The sequence below is a fragment of the Mastigoproctus giganteus genome, chromosome 5 (assembly GCF_048544385.1).
Source record: "Mastigoproctus giganteus isolate SK-2022 chromosome 5, ASM4854438v1, whole genome shotgun sequence".
In the NCBI taxonomy this organism is placed as follows: Eukaryota; Metazoa; Arthropoda; class Arachnida; order Uropygi; family Thelyphonidae; genus Mastigoproctus; species Mastigoproctus giganteus.
This window is the reverse complement of record NC_143579.1, coordinates 5,571,741-5,594,918: the sequence shown is the minus strand read 5'-3', so window position 1 is coordinate 5,594,918 and position 23,178 is coordinate 5,571,741. Positions and strand designations below refer to the sequence as shown.

Sequence of the window (23,178 nt, the reverse complement as noted above, 5' to 3'; positions counted from 1 at the left end):
GGAGAACAAAGATTCATTAAGGTATCGACAATGCAATATAGTGCATTCGGCAAGACACTTGTGGCACTCTGTTCGTTGGAAAAAAAATTAAGTACTGTACTTGGAGAAAGGTGCCCACAGACGAATAAACAATCTATCTTATTTAGATAGATTATTTATTCGTCTCCACAGGTTCTTCGTCAGTATTTAAATTTCACACATCTTTCTGCTTATGGTTCAGGTCTCATTCAAGAATATCAGACGGCGGATGCCAAAATTAACAAGCTCCAGGACTGAGTCCATTGCATGCACGTAGGACTGTGACACTGCGCCTTGGCATCTACCCTATTTGCTTCCCTCTACCATAGTGGTTCTGGTGAGGCGAGAATATCTCCCAAAATGCACCAAAAATTAATTACTTCACCTGTTCATTTTCAAGTTTTTACAATGCACATAATGTGTCCTTATAGAACACATTATTTTCAAAATTAAATTTGGTGACCATAATTTTGAAACGAGAATAAGGAAGCTTGAAGAGGAAAACACAAAATTAGAAAAAAAGTTAATAATCCTTGTCTAAACGGTCAGTATGTTCGCACGCAGTCGTGTTACAAATGTTGGGTTGTTCAAGGCGTGGCAATTTTGTTCAGTGATTAAATAAAGAGCGAGCATTAAATTTTGTTTCAAATTGTGGAAGAGTGATCAAAACCTACAAATTAGTAAAACAGTTGATGGTAACAATGCGCTATCTCGCTCTCACGTTTTGCAATGGATTCCAAAATTTTGATGTGGTCTTGAGAATCTGCAAGACGGCGATCATTGACGTCCAAAACCTAGAAACAGTCAAAAGGTTCTCACCTCATCGATAGCTTGCGCATACTTAGATTCGTTTTGCTCAGGTTCAAAGTATGCGCAAACTGTCGTTGATGATTCTGCTTTGCTGGATTCAGTCGCAGTGGATTTTGGCGAGTTGTATTTCGAATACGATCCACAAACAAAGGGACATAGCGTGGAATGACAAGTGAAGTGCTCTCTGAGACAACAAATTTCGTGTCCAAATATGAAACACCAACGTAACGTTGATCATTTTCTTCGAGATAAAATTTAATCCATGAGGTAAGATAATCATTGGGGAATATTCTGCACACGTTTGGGATCGCTTTGTTATAAGAATTCGCCTAGTAAGGCCTCAGTTTTCGAGATAAAGAGAGCTGATTCCTGTTAAATCACTGTAGTCGGTATTATGCGCTGATTATCAAGGAGTGTTTGATAAGGATAAGCTTGGGCTGAGGATAAGGTGGAGCTAAATCACCCCCTCCCTTATTCCCCTAATTTGTTTTGCCCAGACTGCTTCCTGTTTCCCAAAATCAAATCCACGCTGAAAGAATTCATTTCACGGTGTGGAGGAGAGTAAAAAAAAATCGGCAAATGCTTCAACAGCTGCAAGAGCGATCCCAAAGTGTGCAGATGGTTCTCTTTAACTTGACTCAGTTCTGGAGGTTAATTGACAAACTTTGCACAAAGCGCATAACCTCCATAGCCATTTCCTGTGTAACGGGATGGCTTTGGAATATGAGCTCTATTCACATACTCCATAGAATCCTCTAAAATAGCAATCTTCTTATTTAGTTCCTTTTAATTTTGGTTATGCCTTAATTAATGCGCCATCGTCCCTTTGGGGGAAAAAAAACCGATTTGCTTATTTTATGGGTGACAGGAAATACTTACAAGTGATTATCATCATCATCCCATTACTATAAATGTTCCATTAAGCCATTCATGAGCTCCAAAAACCGGATTCTGCTATACATCCTTTATATTTCTGCCTTCTGTACGTAAACTCCCCTGAACTATTTCTGTCTTGGAGAATTGGACAACTTTGTCGGGGGAAGGGGATATTTAAGAAACTGAACGTGCAATGATGGAGTATTATGGATGAATGTATTAATCCCATTGGGCGTATAGTTCTTTAGAAGTTTATTAAAAAGGGAAAAAGTATTAAAAGGCCGCACAATGATCTGCACAATTTTCTTATGGGGGGAGAGGTCGTAAGAAACACTTCAGGACTGCTAAATAAAAGCACTTCGGAAAGGATTATTTCTTCTCCACTGCAGTAAAGATAGAATGAGCCTCCATCTGTCTCTCAAATGACCTTTGCCACTTCAAGGAACTGATCGTCACATAATTAGTCGCGACTGGTGATGGATGTTTGCGCGAGCTCTGACAATGATACGATGCAGTTCTCTGTGACACCCGCACTCGCAAAGAGGCTACCGGTTGTACGAAGATGAACTCGCAGCACATCCCCTTGTAGCGATGCCTGTACACAACTGTCGTGACTGCTTTTCGCCAGACAGGTTTTCGTGCGCTTATCACCGGCGGCATAATTTCCTCACAGTCCTTTCAGAGAAGCACGCATATTGTAGTGGAAGAAAGAAAATTGTCGTCACGATGGTGTTTCCTATCAGATGAAGTACCCGCTCTGTAACCCACAGCCCCAACTCCTTCTGCACTTCTGTAATTAATGAGGCACGCACGGGGATGACTCAGAGCCTCAATACGCGAGTGAATCGGATTTCAGAGAGATCGGATTATCGGGATTCCAAACCTCACCATCATAGTTGGAATTTTCCCATCTAATACATACGAGGAATGCGACTCTGTGTATCGCTCTCCCAGGACCTACTCCTACTGCTGTTTTGAGCTCCTGTCTCACCTGGAGCATGCATAGATCACGTCTACTGTTTCCTGATGGGCCCAGAGCTTTAGCTATTCTCAGCCAAATGTATGTCGTCCATTTATCCGTAAATACCAGGTTACGAGACAGTTTCCGCTATTCGTTTGTATCTTTCCGATAGGTCGCTATCCGAGTGGAACTCTACCAATTCGTAATAATAGGAAACTTCGCCGATCTTCTAATTTTCGTAGTAAATTACAGAAGAAGAAGATTGTGAGCAAGTCATGGCTTACTAAAGGTGGCGACAAAGCATCTGGGCTTTAAGATCCACAGCGAACCGAACCTGATCGTTTTTGCCGGTTCCACTCTGTCGGGTGCAATGATTCTGGGATCCTCCCGGAGCACTAAGGGCGTTGGAAGTATCCCAGAACGCCGAGTTACTTTCTGGCAAGTTATGAAAGCGTACTCGGCATCACCTTCTGGATATTGGGACGCAAAAAAAAAAAAGAAAAAACCCTTTTTTATCTCCTAACATCTTCCTATTTTCCGACTGCACGTCAAACTTATCGACAGAGACTTTGTCTTCCAAATGGTTTTGCGTGAGTTTGTCGGACATTTATTCCTCTAAAGAGAAAACTTCACGGTGGAAGGAGATTACGGCCACAAGGAAGTCTTCTTTCTAACATGGCCATTATTACTAAGTCGACAGTTATCCTACTATTAAAGTTCTTAAGCACCCTCCAACATCCCACTGGACTAATAGCGGCGTGTGTCACTTCGCCTAAACTTTATCCTCTTCCTGTCTTTCGGCTAACTAATGATCCACGTGCCCATCCCTACCATTCGTCATTCTGCCGAATTTCCTGGTCGAAATCAATTCATTTCGTCCCATTTCTGTGCACCACGAAGGTCACATGACTTTTTCTTGCGCTTTCTTAAACTTGCAAAGAAGCTGCATCCCAGGATTTAAGTGTTTCTTTCGAGTGAAGCGTTCGCATTTTTACTGGAATCATTCCTTCTTCGAAAGCTCTACATCAAGTGCGCTAACTCCTCCTTTGGGAACGTAACATGAAAGGAGGGTGGTCACACTTGATTTCTTCGAGTTTGCTGTAAGGGGGAAATCGTGCATTTTCTGTTTCCTTCACTCACTTCCGGTTTTTTCAGCGAGATTGGAATTGCCCACAACTGCAGCCCGATCCCCTCTGATGGAGACCATTAAAATCACTTGTACAGACAGACAGCACCACCTAATGAATTGTAATCCTGCTCGGCGGCAAGTTAAATTACAGACGGCTGGTCGCTCTGTTGTGAATCGCTGTGTGTAATGCCTTATTTGGGAAAGCCAGCACGTATTCTTCATTAAGCGTTAAAAGGAGCTGTGCAGGGGGCTCAAATTCGTCATCTGTCCTCGCCAATGGTAGAACAATGTGACGAATGTGTGTGCGCGCAAGATGAGGTGACACAACACGAGACAAAACAAAGAGAAAACATCGAGTACTTACAAAGCCATGCTTGTCCGAGATGTTGTTGGTGATCTTGAGTTTGTGGAAGGAAACGACTTTCTGCATCCATTGCTCTCCTGTACTGGGGGAGTCAGGGTGGATGTACATCCTCTTGGGCATCTCCGGATCAGCTTTGCCTGCGACGACCCATCTGCTATTATGAAATTTGTACCTGCAGTCATCCGCTGCCACGATGTCCATAAGTAGAATGTATTTGGCTTTCTTGTCTAAACCGGACATGCGCACTTTGAAAGGGGGAAACATCCTCCTACGATAAAGAGAGAAAAAAGATATTTTTGATGGTGTTGGAGATTGGAATTAGAGAGACAGAAAGAGAGAGAAGTTTATTTGTCCCTTCCCTGGTTTTTCTCCAGCTGTTACGTGTTCGTGAATATAGTTCATCCCTACCTGTGAGCGGTGCAATTGTTTTCCATGAACTGTTTCCAAAAAAAATTGCAGACATCGTTCCTCTCTACTGACAGAGAGACAAACAAGTAAAAACTTAAGCTTAAACCAAGGTTTGCGTTAAGAATTCATTAGAAATAAACGCTAAATTTATTGTACTTGCAATTTGCAGTATTGAACAGGGAAGTGGGTCTCCATGTCAACAGATCAATAATAATTTAGTTGAATTTTCCAAAAAGGAAAATCCTTTCTTTTGAGATGATTAAGTAATGTCCATTGACAAATCTAGCGTACAGCTCCAACTGATCAGTAGGCATTTCTGAACCGAAGATCTATGAACTGTTATATGTTTATTTTTATTTTTGTATATCTTATGAATTTATTACGGAAAGTCCTATTATTCCAACCATGTTTCTTTTTTCCAACGCTACTCTTATGTATCTCCATGCATTTATTTGTTTAAAATACGACAATAGAGGCCACTATTTTCCCATCTTTTTCCATTTCTTCACAGCTCTTTATTAAGTCCATTATACTGCTATAAATTGCTTATCAAGTATTTGTTATTATTATTATCAGTTTATTAACTGAAGGTACACCCCGTGGGCTAGGATTGTGTACAGATATTTTAAAATATACATTATACACTTTTATGCAAATTTTCAGACCTTTACAATGTAATTATTGTATAGTAATAATTATTAAATAGATAAATACATTTACTTAATTGTACTCACTTTTAAATAACACAGATCTTAATAATTGAAGAGTTAAATACACAGGCTGACTTCTATATCTTTTCTTCAGCAACTAACATAACAGATTTATTTTATTTTGCATTCTATTATTGCATTTAATTATTCATATCATAGAAATTTCTGATGAAAACTGCTCAATTTTCACAGCAGTCGTGGTGATTTAGTCCAGAATTTGTCTATAATTTGGGTTCTGTATGTTTTATTGACTTCAAACTTTACCGGATCAATGGAGAAGGTGCTGAAGTGTTCAATGGTGTTACAAGGGAACATTCCTTTTAGGGAGTTCAAGTTAGATAGTTTCATCCTAAGTGGGGGATGGCTTCTATTTCTTGTTAGTGCGATGATATCTTCTATTGATGGGGCATCAATCTGGCTAGTTAGCAGCTCGGTGAGTGTTAACTGATTTTTTTTTTTTTTTTTGAGGATAGTGAGCCTCCATGAGGTTATGCCTAGGTTGACTAGAACAATGGATTTCGAGATGGTGAGCGGGTTTCCTCCCAAACGGTTCAGCCACCGCAGAATCCAATATTCCATTGACAGAAATTTGTTACATCGAGAGGTAGATGCAGAGGATCTGATTTCTGAGGCATATAGTGGTATAAGTGTGAGACATCTAATAATCTACTTTCCGATCAGTCTGGTGTTGTGACAACCTGCGAGCTCCTGGCGGATAGCCCAGAAAGAAGAACAGGTCTTCTTCTTTGCCTTTTTGAAGTGTTCCTTGAAATTTAAATCTTCATCCCACGTTAGTATGAGATGAAGCTTTGGGGATTGTCTCGCCATTAACTGTAGCTATATGACTAATGAGGTTATGGTTGACATGCATTTATCTACTCTACTATGGTAAATATGTGCGCTGTATTTCCCCACCTTTTTCTTTCAGCTACGTATTATTTTCCCACCAGCTTACTTCTGCTACGCATTACTTGAAAACTCCAGGTATCGTTCACTTTCTTATTTTACTTTCGGTTCGTTTCTCGGCATGTATCAACTTACGTACTTTTTGTGCCTGCTTTTTCCCTGCAGTACAAGAATTTGGTATTTATATCCTTTTTATACGAACACTTTGAAAGCTACAGCCCTTACTAAAAGGTTGGGCTTCACAACCCCAGCTAGCTTAGTGTAATTTAATAACTTTTTCGTTGCTTTTTATCTGCCTACTATATATTTCTACCTTTCTTCCCGTTCGTAAAATTATTAGTGTATACGTTCCTACTATCCTCCTTCTATCGCTATTTTTCGTCTTTATTTATTTAAATACTCCTTTTCCCTTCCCTATGCTCAATTTAATACCTCACCCTATACCATGTGCATGTTCCAAATTATTTAATTCTAATTTACACAAAATTACAACATTTAAATCCTACACAGAACTACATATTTTTATTAAAAACACATTTTCCCATTCGAAAAAGACTTAACTATATTTTATTCTAACTTGATCCTTATATTCACCTTAATAATTGACACTGCGTTGGGACTACCTTGTCCATACTGTATAAGAATGTGCTAATTTCATTATTTTTCTCTTGGCCTTTCACCTTTCTTCTACTACCATGGACAAGTATAAAAAATTAATTCCTGATACATGGTCAGGTGTAGTCTCCTGATCATGTATCAATATTTACTTCAGCTGACATCAGATTCTGCATATTTGCCTTACCTGTATTCGACTTTTATCTAAATATGTTCCCCCATATATGATGACAGCTTTACTACTTTTTATTTTATCTTATTTTATTTTATTTGTATTGTATTTTACCTTATCATTAATAATTTTACTTTACAGTTCACCCACTTCCTATTGGCTTTGTGACTCAGCCCATAATTTTCTTAATTCATCATAACTTTTAGGATATTAACATTCTTTCACCTTTTACATATCTACTGTACTTTTTCTACAATCCTTACCCTTCTAGTCACTGGCACTTTGTGTAATTTTCACCCCATATATGCATACTTTATCTAATATATCTGTTCATACATATATATAATTTGCATCCTTTAATGCTGCTTTGCGCTTTTAGGTGCATCTGTCTTGCATTACTTTTTCATCAACTGAAACCTTTCTTCATCCACTAAAAGTTTTATTTTTAAATTACATTTAATATATATATTTATTTATTATTTTTTTTAATCTAGACATGTGTGAATCTTGAAACGTAATTTGTTAAGTCCCACCAACAATGTACAGCTGGTGGGGTCTAGAAAATTTAACGAAGAACCTTCTAAGTTAATTCTTCGCCTAGCCTAGTTTTAACGGAGAATATTTATTCAAAACGGAGAATATAAATTCAAAAACTGGGTGTGGTATAAAAATACGATTTTAATCATATAAAATGCTATGTAATAAATTAGATAAAACGGATCCGATTGTCTTCCTTTTCTTCCTCACATCTCAAAGATGTGAGTTTGAACTATCCTACGAAAATTATTCCACCACCTCTCAAGGTACGAACGAGATCTCTGCAAAATATTACGAGCTTAAAAGCAGTAGCAGTCACAGGAATGGCTCACTGATTGTAAAGAGGCCTGATCGACGGATGCCATATCAGCAAGTTCAAATTGCAGGCGACTGTCACACTTCTGAACTTCGCAAGGTTAGCTGTAGCCGATCTAGTGAATATAAATTGCTGTTAAACCAGGATTTATTTTAGGTTGAACAGCTTTCTACGCTGTCAAAAAAAGTGGAAGAATGAGGACGATGTAGGGGAACTCAAACAGTCAGGTAGGCCAAAAATGCTAACCAATTGAAATCGCCGATTCCTGTACTACAGAAATCGGCGATTTCAATCTGTTAGCATTTTTGAGAGCAAAACTGATTTACACCCTTGAAAAATACGAAATTGGGGCGCCAGATGTTCACGAGTCTACAGTCCTTAGGAAACTGCAGAGCAGCGTTTTCATTTTCATGGGAGATCTGCTACTCACAAATCCTACATCACACTATATCCCACTCTTCTTGGACCATGAAGCAGTGGAGAAGAGTCGCGTTACACTGTCGAAGTGGTGCGTAAAATATTTAGCGAACGTAATCTACCAATGTGTTATGCCCAGAATTACGCTCAGAGTAGGCGGGATCAGGGTATGGGGTTCCTTCTGTTGATTGTGGCGCCAGAAACCATCAGTGGCGAAACTTACTTTGGTAGGTTGGATAACGTCACGGTGCCAGTGAAATGCGGAGTGAAGTGCCAGTTCTATGGAAATGGCTCTCCCCTCCATGTTCTATCAGGATAATACTCCATCCTTTATTAGGTTTGAGGAAAACAAAGTTCAACAACCCTCTTGGCCATCCTAGAGTCCATTCCTTAGTCTGATGGAATGTCTAACGGAATAAATAGGAACTCCGCATCAGGACACAACTAAAACGTGCCTCTTCTATAGCCAAACTGGTGATCACACTAAAGGAAGAATGGACACAAATTCTTGCTGCCTACTAAGAGGAACTGTTGGCGCTATGACACATTGGGGCCAAATGAAATCATCAACAAAGCTGACAATCTAATTTGCCCATCAGAGCTTGCGCTTTTCCAAACATTATCCGATTACTTTTATAGGGTAATGGATTAGAAATGGCTAATCGCACAGTGAAGATTTAAGAAAAATCTGTTTAGCATTTCTTTAGCATGTTTCTGCTAAATGCTCATACCTATTGTCCAACTGAATAGACATTTAGATATGCACAGGAAGTCTTCTTGCTCAGACAGTGCGCGACCTCACATTGCTCAATTGGCAGCAGATTGGAGAACATTTCACAACATTCTCCATGTAGTCAAGACTTCCACCTGTTTCTTCTTCACCTTAAACAACATATTAATATCGTGAAAATTTTCTACAAGAGGGTTTCGAAAAAATCGGATCAACCGTTTGGATTATATGTTGGAGTGTTCGTGGCGAATATGTGTAGAAAGTGACTACGTGTCTGCATCTACGAGTAATTCTTTTCTGTCTTCAGATAAGAAAAGAATCTTTTCTATATATTAATAAAGTTTGAAAATTAAACTTTGGAACCTTACCCCAATTGTATTTAGAAAATATCATGATGATAAGACTGATGATGAAACAGGAATATAAACGGGAGGCTACTTAGTGTAAGCAAGAAACGTTTCACTGAATTTAATAATAATAATCCTCCGTAGCTCTTTGCACATATTTTTGGCCCACAGAAAGACCACTAACTAGGCACACAACGTATTATTGTGGGGTGAAACAACAAATGGTGAAAAATACCGGCACATGATCCAGATTTGCCTTCCTACTACAACTGTAAGAAATTAATCAACCCGAGTATGGTTTCAGCAAGATGGAAGCCATCTGTAATTCAGCAAGTGTCACGATACACATGTTGCGCGAGGTGTTTCGAAACAAATTAATTTTTTTTTGATGGAGACAGACTAGCCGCCATGATCTCAAAACTTAATTTCTTTTTGTTACTGAAATGGGAGGAATGCACATGTCTAAGTCATGTGCATTAAACTATTTCAAAAATAGCATTGGAAAATATCTAAAAGAGCAAGCCGATGTGTATCAAGGCACGGTTCAATTTTAAGAGTAATTTTTTTTTCTTATATGATCAAGTTAAGATTTCAGTATTTATAGCAAAGCAGTGTTTTTATTAATATTTTTGAAAATATAGAAAAATCAAATCTTCTTTGTCTTACCTGTAAAACAGAAAGGATCTGGAATCGCTCTTAACTCGAATCGTGATTTATATTTTTCAGAAAAGAGGATATATTTTTTATGTGCTGATATCTGATACATAGCTGATTTCTAGAAAGCTGATTTTAGGTGATTTGAGATTTGGGTATCAGTCTGAATCAGCTGCTATATTAAATATTATTTCCAGTATTTTTTAAAATGTAATAAACACCGAGTTTGTAATGTATGCATTCCTATAGAACACGTTCGAATCGGCATTTCTAATACTCGCGCACGTAGCACGTTTACAATCTCGATCCTTCCACACCGTACGAAAAGGACCTCTGATCGAATTCAGTCATGATTGGGATTTCTTCACACCATGGCCCAATACATATAATTTACAGACAGTACACTGACGGTCAGATAGACACTTTCAGGTCTTAGGCAGGAAATAACGAACAAAAAACAAATTTCTTATTCCATATGGTTCTTCTAAATCTGTTAGGACACGGAAACGAGACACCAGCCACTTACGATGTTGTTGCTGCAAACTCACCTCTTTTTATCTCGCCCATAAATCACTTCTGCTTACTAAAAACAAGCACAGTTGTCTTGACATATTTTTCGCATAAACTGTTAAATGGTCACCTCGTACATTTAACATGTTTCTGCTAAAGATCCTTAAGATAATTTATTTTACTTAGCGATGCCACTGATTCCAATAAATTGTCTTGTATTATTAGATTAATACGTATAATTTTCTCGAAATTGATTCATTCCTCAGAGATCCCAAATGGTCGAGGCAAAAGCTACAGGTTCACATCGCTTGAACAGATTTGATGTGGGTCATGCGAGACAGCCGAAGACTTAAAGGAACATTTTTTTGTTTGGTGTTGGTGAGATGGTTTGACCCTTTCTGAAATTCTTTCAGCTGCCACTGATGATCCTAATGTGAATAAAAGAGTATTCAGCTCTTAAATAAATAGGATTAAAGTACTCCAGATAAATATTGGAACTTGCTGGTATTGGAACATGCAATGTAGACGTGAACAGTGTTTTCCACAAAGTACTTGAATTAGAGAGTGGTGCATCACATTTAATAACTGCAGTATACAGCTACTTCAATGATTGACCTCCAGATCGGGAGGATTTGTAGGAAATTCAAATAGAAAATAGGATCACTAGAACACCACTTTATAAAGAATGTCAATAGTCGCTTTATAAAGAATGTCAATGTTCAACCCATCCAGTTCTACAACAACAGATAAAAGCCTGTTCCAGCAATCAACTACTCGCTGGCTGATGGCGAACTTTCGCACATCTGTTCTGAAACCATCCTTCCTCAACTTAAATTTATACCTCCTCACTTGCGTAGTCTCAGCAAGAGGAAGAATCCCATCAGCATTGAACTTACTCAATCCATTCAAGGCCTTAAACACCTCAATCAGCTCACCCCGCAGGTGCCCAGTCTCCAGACGCTGCAATTTGCATCACTGAAGCCTGTCTAGGTAAGAGCACCCTTTGGTTCCCTTCACCAATCTGGTTGCCCTTCTCTGCACCCGTTACAGCAGATCTACATCCTTCCTAAAGTGAGGAAGTTTACAAAATAAGGTCCTAATGAGGAAAATTAACAAGTATACTGTATAAAAAATGAATGCTCACCCTGCGCATTGTAATATTCAGCTCCATTTTGGGCCTTCTGAGGATCCAGAATCCTATGGAACTGGTTTACCCAGAGGACAAAAACTTGCAGATCCCCGAAATGATAGAGCCATTCGACTCTCATTATAACCATGTACTGTTTCCAAGGTAGAAAAAAGCTCGAAATATTTGTGCATATATATGAAGGATTTGTTGAGTGAAAGATTTACACTTGAAGCGTGCATATTTAAGGCATCGGAGAGGATTTTACTAAAAAAATACGGTCTATAATTTGTAGCAAGCGTTCCAAATTACTTTTCTTAGCCTCGGCGGTTAGCACACTAGTTGCAACTACCGTGGGGAAGACCTGGGTTCGAACCGGCTTGCCCTTGTGGGTAGCACAGTTGGTAGGATCGCCGTCCTCCCCACACCGGGTGGAAAAGACCCGAATTCGATTCCCGTCGATGACGGGAGGAATTTTCGTGCCCCTTTTCACAACGTGGCTGAGTTAGTTATAAAATCAGAAGATTTCACAAGATAGATAAACAAGAACACCAATGTATTTAGCAGTCACGCGAGTTTGAACCACGGTAACCCAAACGTGTACTTCTGTATGCTCGCACTTGACTGCTCGACTACGGAGGCCGTCAATTGAGTACGCACATCCCTTTCTGAATTTGACTGAGTAGTGAGAGTCGAACAGTAGGCAGCGTGCGAACAGTTTGCGATTAGTCGAGCGACTGTGTACGTTCGTGTGTGATGCCCAGCTGCCTGTCCGCCCTAATGCCCTGTTTTAAAGGTCGTCATGAGGGCCAACTGTCCGTTAACTTGTCGCCACTGGGTTTTCGTGGCAGGTGTCTTTCGCCGCTTTCACCTGCTGCCGATTGATAACACGATGATATTTGCTGCCATTTTTATTTCTTTATTTTTTTTATCGTTCTTTGATGCGCGTGAGTTGCCCATTTTTCACCTCCGGTCGCTGATTTTGCAACAACTCCTTCCGGAAAAAAAATGCGATTTGTGAGGCGCGCGTTACGAAGGAAAAATGCTGTTTCGCGAATTACAGTCAAAGGAGCGTGGTTATGAGTAGAAAAACGTAATTATTGTGGGGGGGACTCGCCTGTGAATAAATTTCTCTTTTTTTTTTTTTTTCTCTCGCTCTATTTTTTCAGTATCGCTTTAATTCACAAACAACACTTCCGGGTTATTACTTCGGGGGAGGGGGGGATTTAACATTAGCCCTTCCCATACACATAAGTTATTCACATGTACAGTGCCTGGACAAAAGTTCAGGTATGTTACCGTAAAATTAAATATTCTGTCATTAAAATCTAGTCAATCGAACATAATGCACAACCTGTAAGGCCCTGACTGCAGGAATTTCTAGTGCATTGAATCATCACTTTAAATCACTAAATTCAAAATGAAATGTAGTAGTAGTAGGGCTTCTGGGGCATCAGCAATTAAGACCTCATTGATCCGTGTGAGGTCGATTTTCTGTTTGCTAGACGAAAAACCCGAGTTTCCGGAACGAAAAACCATGCTACCATCGCCTGAGACCGACTAACTTAGCCACGTTGTGAAAAAAGGCCCATAAAAATTCCTCACGCCATCGACGGGACTTGAACTCTGGTCTTTTACACGAGGTGTGGGGAGGACGGCTATTCTACTAACTGTGCTACCCACGAGGGTCAAAATGAAAGCAAACTAAGTTTCAAAATGGCAGCATTACTATAACATCGTTTGCAAAATCGTTCATAACCACTTGCTTATTTTTGCATTTCGAATAAGTAACGCTTCCCAAAATAGAAAATAATATTGTTACGTATTCTCAGTTGAGTGCCAAGCCAGAGTTTTTTGGGAGAGCGGCAGACCTGACCAACCGGCTTAATAATTTATCCCAGTTCATACCAATATCCAGGAAATTGAGATCTGTTTAGGGTTCCCGTTGTGGTTTCCAATCATTTAAACTGACAAGGTCCTTCTGTAACACGATACACTCACTGTTGGAATCTGTTTGTGGAATTTTATTATTATTACTATAATTATATCATTTTACTCGTGTACAGCCTTCGATTAGAGAGTGCGTGTAATATTTTTCATATTTTGAGGGTGGTGTATTATTATTATTCATAATAATATTACATAATTATTGTGTAGACTAGTGTATTAACTATAATAATACACTATTCACCAAATAGTGTCCATATACATCTGTTTTTATAGAGATTTTTCCGGATAAAAAAGTGATTCAGACCGGTATATAAGAAACACATAGTAGTCACACGTTCTCCGTATAAAGTCGAATTGACTGGTTTCGAGAGGAAAGTTATTGTCCGATGTCGCATTGCAGCTTTGTCGATTAGTGCATGTTCTAACAGCCTACACATTTGGTTGTTTGTTTTGTTGTTGTTTGGTTTTTAGGAGCATTAGCAACTAAGGCCATATTGCTCGGGGATATGCGGTGGTCATTCCCTGACCTTTCCGCATCCTCCATATTTGGTGGTGACGGGCTCGAACCCCGGTCTAATCAAGAAGCGTGTACTATGCACTGCTGCTCCTTCCCACCTGGCTACGGAGGCGCCTACACATTTAGTGATGTCATCATCAAATGTAAGCGTGGCGGTATCACCGCTGTCTAGCCTTGCACGGAAAGACCACTGAAGCTCACTCTGCGTGATTGAGGAGTGCTCGGAGGAGGTAGCACGACAATCTCGTCAGACATCCCTGAAAAACATGAGCCAAGAGTTTAAGGCTTCAACGGGTGTTTAACTCTGTATGAATGCACTATGAAGCTCCAAAGCCTCTGGGTTCATAGAAGAGCGGTGGGACATAAGCCAAACATAACCAACTGCAATCAGCGGTTCCGCCTTGCATGGTGCAACGAACGCCATAATTGGTCCATGGAGCAGTGTTTGTTGTTTTTGTTTGGTTTTAGTTTGCACTGTGTATACTGTCTATAAATTGCGTGTGTTCTGAATTTGATTTACTGTTTAGTGGACGAAAAAAAATCATGCTGTCCTCTCACGAAACCGGCTAACTCAGCCACATTGTGAAAAAGGTCCGTAAAAATTCTTCACTTCATTGACGAGACTCGAACTCAGGTGGGCGATTCTACCAACTGTGCTTCCCACAAGAGTATAGAGAAAATGGAAATTGGTTCTATGGAGTGACGAATGTCACTACACCTATTCCGATCAGATGTGTGTGTGTGTGTGTGTGTGTGTGTGTGTGTGTGTGTGTGTGTGTGTGTGTGTGTGTGTGTGTGTGTGTGTGTGTGTGTGTGTGTGTGTGTTTAAGGTTCCTGTAGGTCGTCTGTTGCCGGAGTGCATTGTGCCAACAATGAAGGTCGACAGAGATGATGGAGTTGTTTCTTGTTCGATAGAGGTGGGGAGTTGTTTCTCGCATACAGGCTAATGTGTTTAGAACCATGAACGCCGACGCCTAACTTAACATTTTGAACAATTCTATTCTCCTTACGATGTGGTAATTTTTCTTTTTGTACAGATACATATTTGTTTCAACAGGATAATGCCCAATGCCATACCAGCATCGCGGTATGGCATTGGAGAATTGTTCAGAGTTCACAGTCTACAAATGTTGGAACGGCCACCGCAGATTCCAGTTTGAATCCTGTGGAATAGCTGTAAGATTAACTTAAACGTCGAGCGGGGCAGACCAAACGAATTATCGATAACTCAGGTCACATCGATAGTCACTATTGTGCAGGATGAATTGAGTTCTATTCGGCTGCAGTCTATCGTTCTTTGGTGGAAGCCTAATAACCACTGTAACACATTCCACTTGAGTCCTAGTCGAGTGGAGTGTGCTATAGCGGCTAGAGGAAAACTAATACGCTATTGGTGAGCAGGTGTGACGTCAGTGTTAAACCGACGTTAGGGTGGTGTATATTCACTAATATTATTTTATTGCTATTTGTGTTTACCATGAGCAGCTTAAACACTTGATAAAATTACACTACCAGATAGCAAGTATTCGGGCAGTGTCACGCTTGGAAAAATACGACTTTTAATGAATAATTTAATAATAGACCCACTTTGCCCCCACTGACAGTAGAGAACCGTCGTGGGACTTTCAACCTGCTTGTAGCAGCCATCAGAAATTTTTACCCATTCCTCCTTCAGTGCAGTCGCCAGTTGTGCTGTATAATAGCATCGATTAGACGAGCCGCGATCACGTGTTCCATTTCATCCCACCCAAAGTTTCCGGTGGAATTCGGATGTGATTCCGGGTAACCCAGGAGAGTTTCTGGACTTCGTTTTTCTCATGCTAAGTTTTTACACTACTCGCTGCACGGGATGATGGCGCCCGGAGGATCCATTTCGATAGAACTGCTAATGTGTGGTCACTACAGAATCGTCCAAGATGCAGGTTTACATCTTGGACTGGGCATTGATGGTTTTTGGCACTCCAAGCAATGGAACGAATTTCTTATCTAAATCGCGAGAAGTAGCCCTTCTTCTTCCGAACGCTCGATTGTGAAATATGCAGACCGTGCCAAGCAATGGAGTAGAGGATTGTCGGCCATATATTTAATTTATATACTCTTCTAATTCCATCTCCAAGGGACCAGTTTCCACTGTTCCATGATTGGGGGAACGATCGGCTAGACACCACTGCAAACGACGTCCGACATTCGTTGGTGCGATTGGTGAGCAGTTGCCTGCGATGAAAACTCATGCCGTTGGATATCTGGGACTAGAAAATAACGTTCTGCAAGGAGGTCACTTAGTTCACTTTAATTATTTTCTTTAGTATCGGCGTTCCAAATCGACAGTTTTTTGCCCCGCTGATCGTGTGCGTGCAGTTGTATGTACCGCCTTCCCTCGATTCCGGGTAACTTTGCAAGGTTCAAATATGTGGTTGTAGCAAGTACGTATGGTATCCAATAATTAATCCGCTTTCAAACACTAAAGGCCTTTTGCGTTTCAGTGTGCTTATTTGTGATATACGAGTGTGTTATTGCGTTCACACTCATAAACCATGCAATGAATGGTTTCTCGTTTGGACAGTTTGAACAATTCAATTAAATGTCATAAATACATAATATTAATAATGCTAAAATAACATAGGCGGGAAATTTTCTTCGAGATTCCAAGAGCGGAAATTATTTCTGGGTAAACTCACGTGCCGTTCGCCTTGTATATCATCTTATTGTGCCTGTGCACAATAAGATGATATACAAGGTATAAGGTATGATATATCTTATATCTTAACAAGGTATATACAAGATATAAGATATATCATCTTATTGTGCCTGTGCGTCCATTTGTTTTTGTATATTTTCTTTGAAAAAAACGACCGAGGTCTCAGTCACAGGTTAAGTTGTGTTAATAATAGTATTAATAGTGGCAAATGATACAAGAAAGCAAGCTTATAACGCATCACTAAAAAGAAAAAAAAAAAAAAACCTTCCGCATCACCTCTACATTCTCTCCAATAATTTGTCAAGTTCTTCCTTGAATTTATTCAAAATACTACTCTTCCATAACAACAGATGAAAATTTGTTTCAACAATCGACTACTCGTTAGCTAAAGGAAAACTTCAGCACATCTATCCTGCAAACATCCTCCCTCAATTTCTATTTGTGCCTCCTCGTGTGCGTAATTTGAGCAAGAGGAAGAATCCTATCAGCATTAAACTTGTTCAATCCATTCATAGCCTTAATTACCTCAATCAGATTACCTCGCAGGCGCCTAGTCTCCAGACGCTGCAATTTGCAGAACTGAAGCCTTTCTTGGTAAGAGCACCCCTTTGTTCCCCTCATCAATCTTGTTGCCTTTCTCTGTACCCGTCCCAGTAGCACTACATCCTTTTTAAAATTAGGCCTGTAGACCTGTATGCAGTACTCAAGATGTGGCCTGACCATTGCCTTATACAAAGAGATAATCACCTCCTTATCCTTCCTAGCAAAATTGTTGTATATCATTGAGAAAACCCCATGAGCTGTCCTGGCAGCCTGTCTACACTGCTCAGAGAACTTCATGTCTTAATGCACAATTACCCCAGATATTTTTCATTTTCCATTGCTCTGAGTTTAGTACCACACAGTTGGGATTATGGGATCTGGGATTATTGTTCCCCATTGAAGTAAGTTGCGTTTGTTAATGTTAAACTTCAACTTCCATTTTTCAGCCCATTTGTCTTATTTTCGAGATCGTTTTGTTGTAGCAAAACAAAATCTAGAATTTAGAATTCTAGATATAAGATTTTGGAAATGGAGATCTAAAAAAAAATCTAGAAAAATTTTGATCTAGTTGCAGTAGCTTAACCCTGATTACTCATTAGCCACCCTTCCAACCTTCTTATCGTTTGCAAACTTAGACATTAAGGTTGATATAACTTCATCACTATCATTAGTAATTACAGACTTTTAGTATAAATATTGCAAGGACGTTACCGTCTATACAATTTGAATAAATAAACAAACGTGGTCAGTGATGCCAAAAATGCACAGTTTTTATTTTTTTCCTTTTTTTATTCCTGCTCTGGATAATCTGTTATATTAAATTACAGAGGTTTAATGACTGGTTAATGGTTACTTTTTTAAGCTTGTTTGCTCTTAGAACAGAGCATAGAAGCTTTTTATTTGCTATTCCGCATCTATAAAAATATTAAAAAAATATTTTCAAAGACAATGTCCTGTGTTCAGAGGTTATGGACTAAAAGTGACAGCAGTGGCAACGGGTTGGTGAGATGAGCATCGCCGGTATGGTAGAAATTTGTACAGGTCACCGAGAAGTATTTTGTATTACTTTTCCATCGAAATCTGTTGGTGATCGATGGGAAGCCGGTTCGCAGTTGCTGTGGTTTTGGATGGAAACATTTAATTGCATTTGATGGCGCGCGTTGGAGCTGCTGGCTGTTTCTTGTTTATTTTGGTGTTTTGAAAGTGCTGTTGAAAGGTAAGGTCCTCGTCTCACGTCACTCCCAGTTCAGTACTCAAGATGTGTAGATTTTCATCCCTCTAGGGCTAAAAGAGCTTGAGCTGATGCGGTGGGGTGTGAGGGAAGGAGCTGGATTCCTTAATCAGTGACCAATTAATAATTAAATCTATTTGATTCTTTATCTTACTAAGTATTGTGTAGTATCAGCTGTGCTGATTTGTCAGAATTTAACTGTAAACCTGTTTCAGATAAATATGACTGTAGATCACCAAGTTGGGCGTTGGCGTGTTCATTAACGCCAGAACGTGAGGAATCGTTCATTAAGGACAACAAAATATTTTATAATAATCGGAATAAGAAATAAAATTATGATGCATTGCCAGAAAAGGTTCAAGGGCCGTTGCAAACAGCATAGATGGTACGTTTGTGCGTCATAAAAGCTGCAAATCAGGAGAAATTTAGGTGCGCCCAGTTTGGACAGGATTTATACTTTTTGGAAGTGATAACAAACAGCCATGGAGGGATGTTGAGAGTGACGTGAAAAGAGGCTCTTGAGATGACAAGTGGCCGACTTTTCACTCTTTTCAGCCACTTCAAGATCCAGTACTCTGTAAGAAGCTTCGTATCCGGAAATAAGAAGACAGACTTGCTGAGACCAGATAGGAGAGGCATAGAAAACAAAGGGATAGGAACTTTTGGGTGCATAGAGAATAATTAGATTAATCTCTATGAATCCTGTAAGCTCCTGTTTGGGGCTAACGAGCACGATTAATTTTAACTTTGGTAGCCTTAAAGTGCTTTGTCAAGTTAGTGCATCATCGCAAATATTTCAAGGTCACAGTGAAAGGAGTTTTTTTTTTTGTTGAATATCTTTGCCATGAATATAAATCTTGATGCTGTTTAGATTAAGTGTGTTAGGTGCGTCAAAGCAAGTAAGGCTATGAGACATAAGTATAACTGTCCATGCTTCGGTCGGTTTGCTGAACTAGAAACCTGATTTTCCGGGCGATAAAACCAAGCAAACCGCGCTTGACAACAACTCGGTCACTTTTTGAAAAAGTCCATAAAAATTTCTCGCGTCGTTGACGGGATTCGAACTCAAGCCAAAACTGGGAGGACTGTGATTATAAGCAATTCCGCACCCATGAGAGCAGTTTCCGAGATTTGTCCCGGTGTCACAATTTTTTTTTTCGGGACGCATAAATGTCTCTGATTTCTGAAATTTTAAATGCTTGGGTTTGGATTTTATTGGCGCATTAGCAACTAAGGCTATAATTTTAAATGCACTGGTTGACTAGTGCATATATATATATCAAACTGTGTCCCTTAGGTCCTCGTGGATAGCACATTGATATAAATACCATTCTTTTCACACTGGGTGGAAAAGACGTGGGTTCAAATTCCGTCAATGAGTGGAGGAAATTTTATAACGTGGCTGAGTTAGTCGGTCTACAAATTTTATAGGGATCTATGGATTCCTATAGGAAAGATATAATCGGATCGGAAAGTGGCACCTTTGGATGTATTCTATCATTAGTGTAGGTTCCTAACACCCACTAGTTCTTGCCTAAGCGCCATAAAATTATGACAAATTTTATGTTGTCTACATAGGAGGGAAGTCCTTAAGAATTTTGTTCCCGAATAGTCCCCAGGGATCCTAGAATTACGACTTACTCCAACTAACGCGAAAAAAACCATACTTTACTTATAGAGTAAATAGGAATTGTGATACATTGTCAGAAAAGATAAATTTTCAATAATGAGATCGATGAGATTTTCTCATCATTCATTTGAAGTAATTTTTAAACATTGGAAATTCGAGGTGGGCCATCATTTATACTCATTTTCCCTCATCTTCCCACAATTTTTGGTTGAACATTCTGTGCACACCATTAACCAGCTCCTTCCCTCACACCCCACCGCATCAGCTCAAGATCTTTTAGCCCTAGAGGTATGAAAACACCGTGGCAGGGACTTGTACCTTTATTGCCTATTGTTCTTTTAATTGCACTCCTTATTTGCTCAGCTACTGCCTTATCGCTCACCAAAGCTAACTTTCGTCATGTGCTTGCTTATTTCACGTCCGTAATTTTCCTCCCGAGATTCAAAGCTCCCCCTGTTCGCTTACAGCATTAACTCTGTTGTTTTTCTTATTTCCCCCCTCCCCTTCCTCCGGAACTTGACCTGCCCACATCGAAGCTGCTTTTTTAATATGATTTTTGTTTTTGTCGAGTGGTGTGGTCTCGTAAATAATCTGCTAATAATAATGCATACTAAAATTCAGCTTTATTAATAAGCCAGCAAGGTTAAAGTAGTATCGTTTAAGGTCTCAAACTCCTTTTTTCTGAATACATTACGGAGACAAATCGTCTTCTTTCATTTATTTTTTCATTCACTTTTAACCCCTGTACAACTTTTTGTCGCTGTTCTTTATGTGGATCACAACGGAGCCACAGACCTTCAAGTGCTTTTATGGTGTACCAATTTTTATATATAAATAATCTGGTGGATCTGTTCATTTAATTTATTTTTTTAAACGTGAATCTTCACCATTAAGCCCATGTGCTCGTGTAATCTCCTGATTTTATATGGCCAGCTGAAATCACTGACGAATGAACAATGAACCTTTCTAGTTCTCAAATCCATGAATATTATAGTGCATTGATTACTGATCGAGCTACTTTTAACGCTGGTCATGAAGTGCAGTAGTGCATCACTTTCCAATCGGTGCACTGCCACAATAAATACCGGCCATTTGCCCTCGCGGATAGCGCAGTGCATATAAGCACCATCCTCTCCACACTGGGTGGAAAAGGCCCTTGTTCGAATCCAGTCAATGATGCCAGGAATTTTTGTGAGCCTATTTCAGATTAATCCGTCTCAGGCGGAGGTTACATGGTTTTTTCTCCTATAAACTCGCAATTTTCTTCCAGAAAACAGGCAACTCGACCACAGGACGGACATTGTATATACGACGCAGTATGGTCTAAGTTGCTGATGCGCCGAAAACCTCACAACAGCAACCCGGCCATTTGTTGTGTTATCTGTTTAGTGATTAAACACCCCAGTATAGAAATTTATCTAGGAAGATCATACGCTTGTATCCAACAATACTTATTTAAAAATATATAAGAAATGGCCATAGATAAATGATCAAAAAGTTCCAAGGTGTTAGCAGAGAACTGTCGCTATAATTTCTGTGTTATGGAGAGTAGTACGTAAGCTATGGGGAGAGTTGTGCATTCCTTCAAGGTTCTCAATTTGAGAGGCATGTAAACTACCTGTCAGAAGTTGAGCAACGTTGCAGACAGTACGTATGGTGACAGCTGAATCCAAGGGGCTACATTCAAGTTCGCATATAATATAGCTCTTGATATTTTAAAGGGCTTTCCGGAAATCCTCTTCATCCACCGAAGCACTCAGTTGTTTAGGCCCAAAAACTTCCTTGAAATAGTTACTTGGGGCAAGGTACCAAATTGTCGAAGCGTATAAGGTAACGGGAACGAGACATTTTTGGATGTAGAATTGGATCACCAGCCGTTGGTTACGAATCCCTGTTATCTCCTGCTTTGCATCCAAAATTATAGTTTTTATTTTGGTGTTCTCGTCTCACGTCACTCCCAGTTCAATATAAAAGCAGAATTCTTTAATCTGTGATCAATTAATAAGTAAATCTATTTGATTCTTTATCTTACTACGTATTGTGTAGTATCATCTGTGCTGACTTGTCAGAATTTAACAGTAAACCTGTTTCAGATAAATATGACTTTAGATCACAAAGTTGGGCGTTGGCGTGTGTATCAACGTCAAAAAGTGAGGAATCTTTTATTAGGGACAACAAAATATTTTATAATCATCGGCATAAGAAATAAAATTATGATGCATTGCTAGAAAATATTCAAGGGCCGATGCAAACAGCATAGATGACAAAACAACTTCGCGTGATAAGCCCCAAGTGAGGGTGTATTTAGCTCGAAATTCATAATGTTGTTCTGTTAAATTCTCAACATCAAAACTGCCTTATCTGTAGCAGTTTGCCATCAATGTGGAAATACGTTTCGATATGTTTTAAAATGCGAGAATCGATACATTATCAAAAGTTTCCTTTGTATGAAATAATATGAAGAATATTGAGGTGAAGAGGCTTGTGTTCAAAGCGCTGTTGCTTCGATTCAGGGAGAATGGTTTTTCAAATAATTTTAGTAGCGCTCAACTGGTCCATATAGGCTATAAATCATAGAGGGTTGTCTTAGTGGTTCGTTTTAAAAATCAAATTGACATCTCGGAGAAAATAAAATATATATATATCTGCTTTTTATGCTCGAGGGTTGGACTACAGTGCAGAATTAGATCCTGCGCTGATTAGTGCAAATACTTGGGGCTCTCGACCTTCAAACTGAGAATGATTATGTATGATTCAAAATTTCTTAATAAATTGGTGTCAGGAGATTTCACTCTCTGTCATCCATCCTTGCTGATTAGAGCCAGTCCAGAACAAATTACAACTATTACTCCTTTCATAATCGTATCTCTGCTATATTTCGTGACTGGAATGTGAACTTCTCCCTGCTTCTTCCCCCTTCCCATGTTTTTCAAAATAAAATTCTTCCAATTATTTACTACCGTTGATATCGGGGTCTGTATTTAGACTATGTGTTTAGAGAAA

The 23,178-nt window shown here is 39.4% G+C and overlaps 1 protein-coding gene across 1 annotated transcript in view; it reads right to left on the bottom strand.

The window, feature by feature from the left end:
* The window catches only part of LOC150085140 (uncharacterized), a 91,556-nt gene that overhangs the window by 39,752 nt on the left and 28,626 nt on the right, over positions 1-23,178 (bottom strand). The window contains exon 2 of the mRNA XM_090373844.1: positions 4,159-4,426. Within this exon, the coding sequence (XP_090229970.1) occupies positions 4,159-4,426 (268 nt within the window). The remainder of the gene's footprint in view (positions 1-4,158; positions 4,427-23,178) is intronic.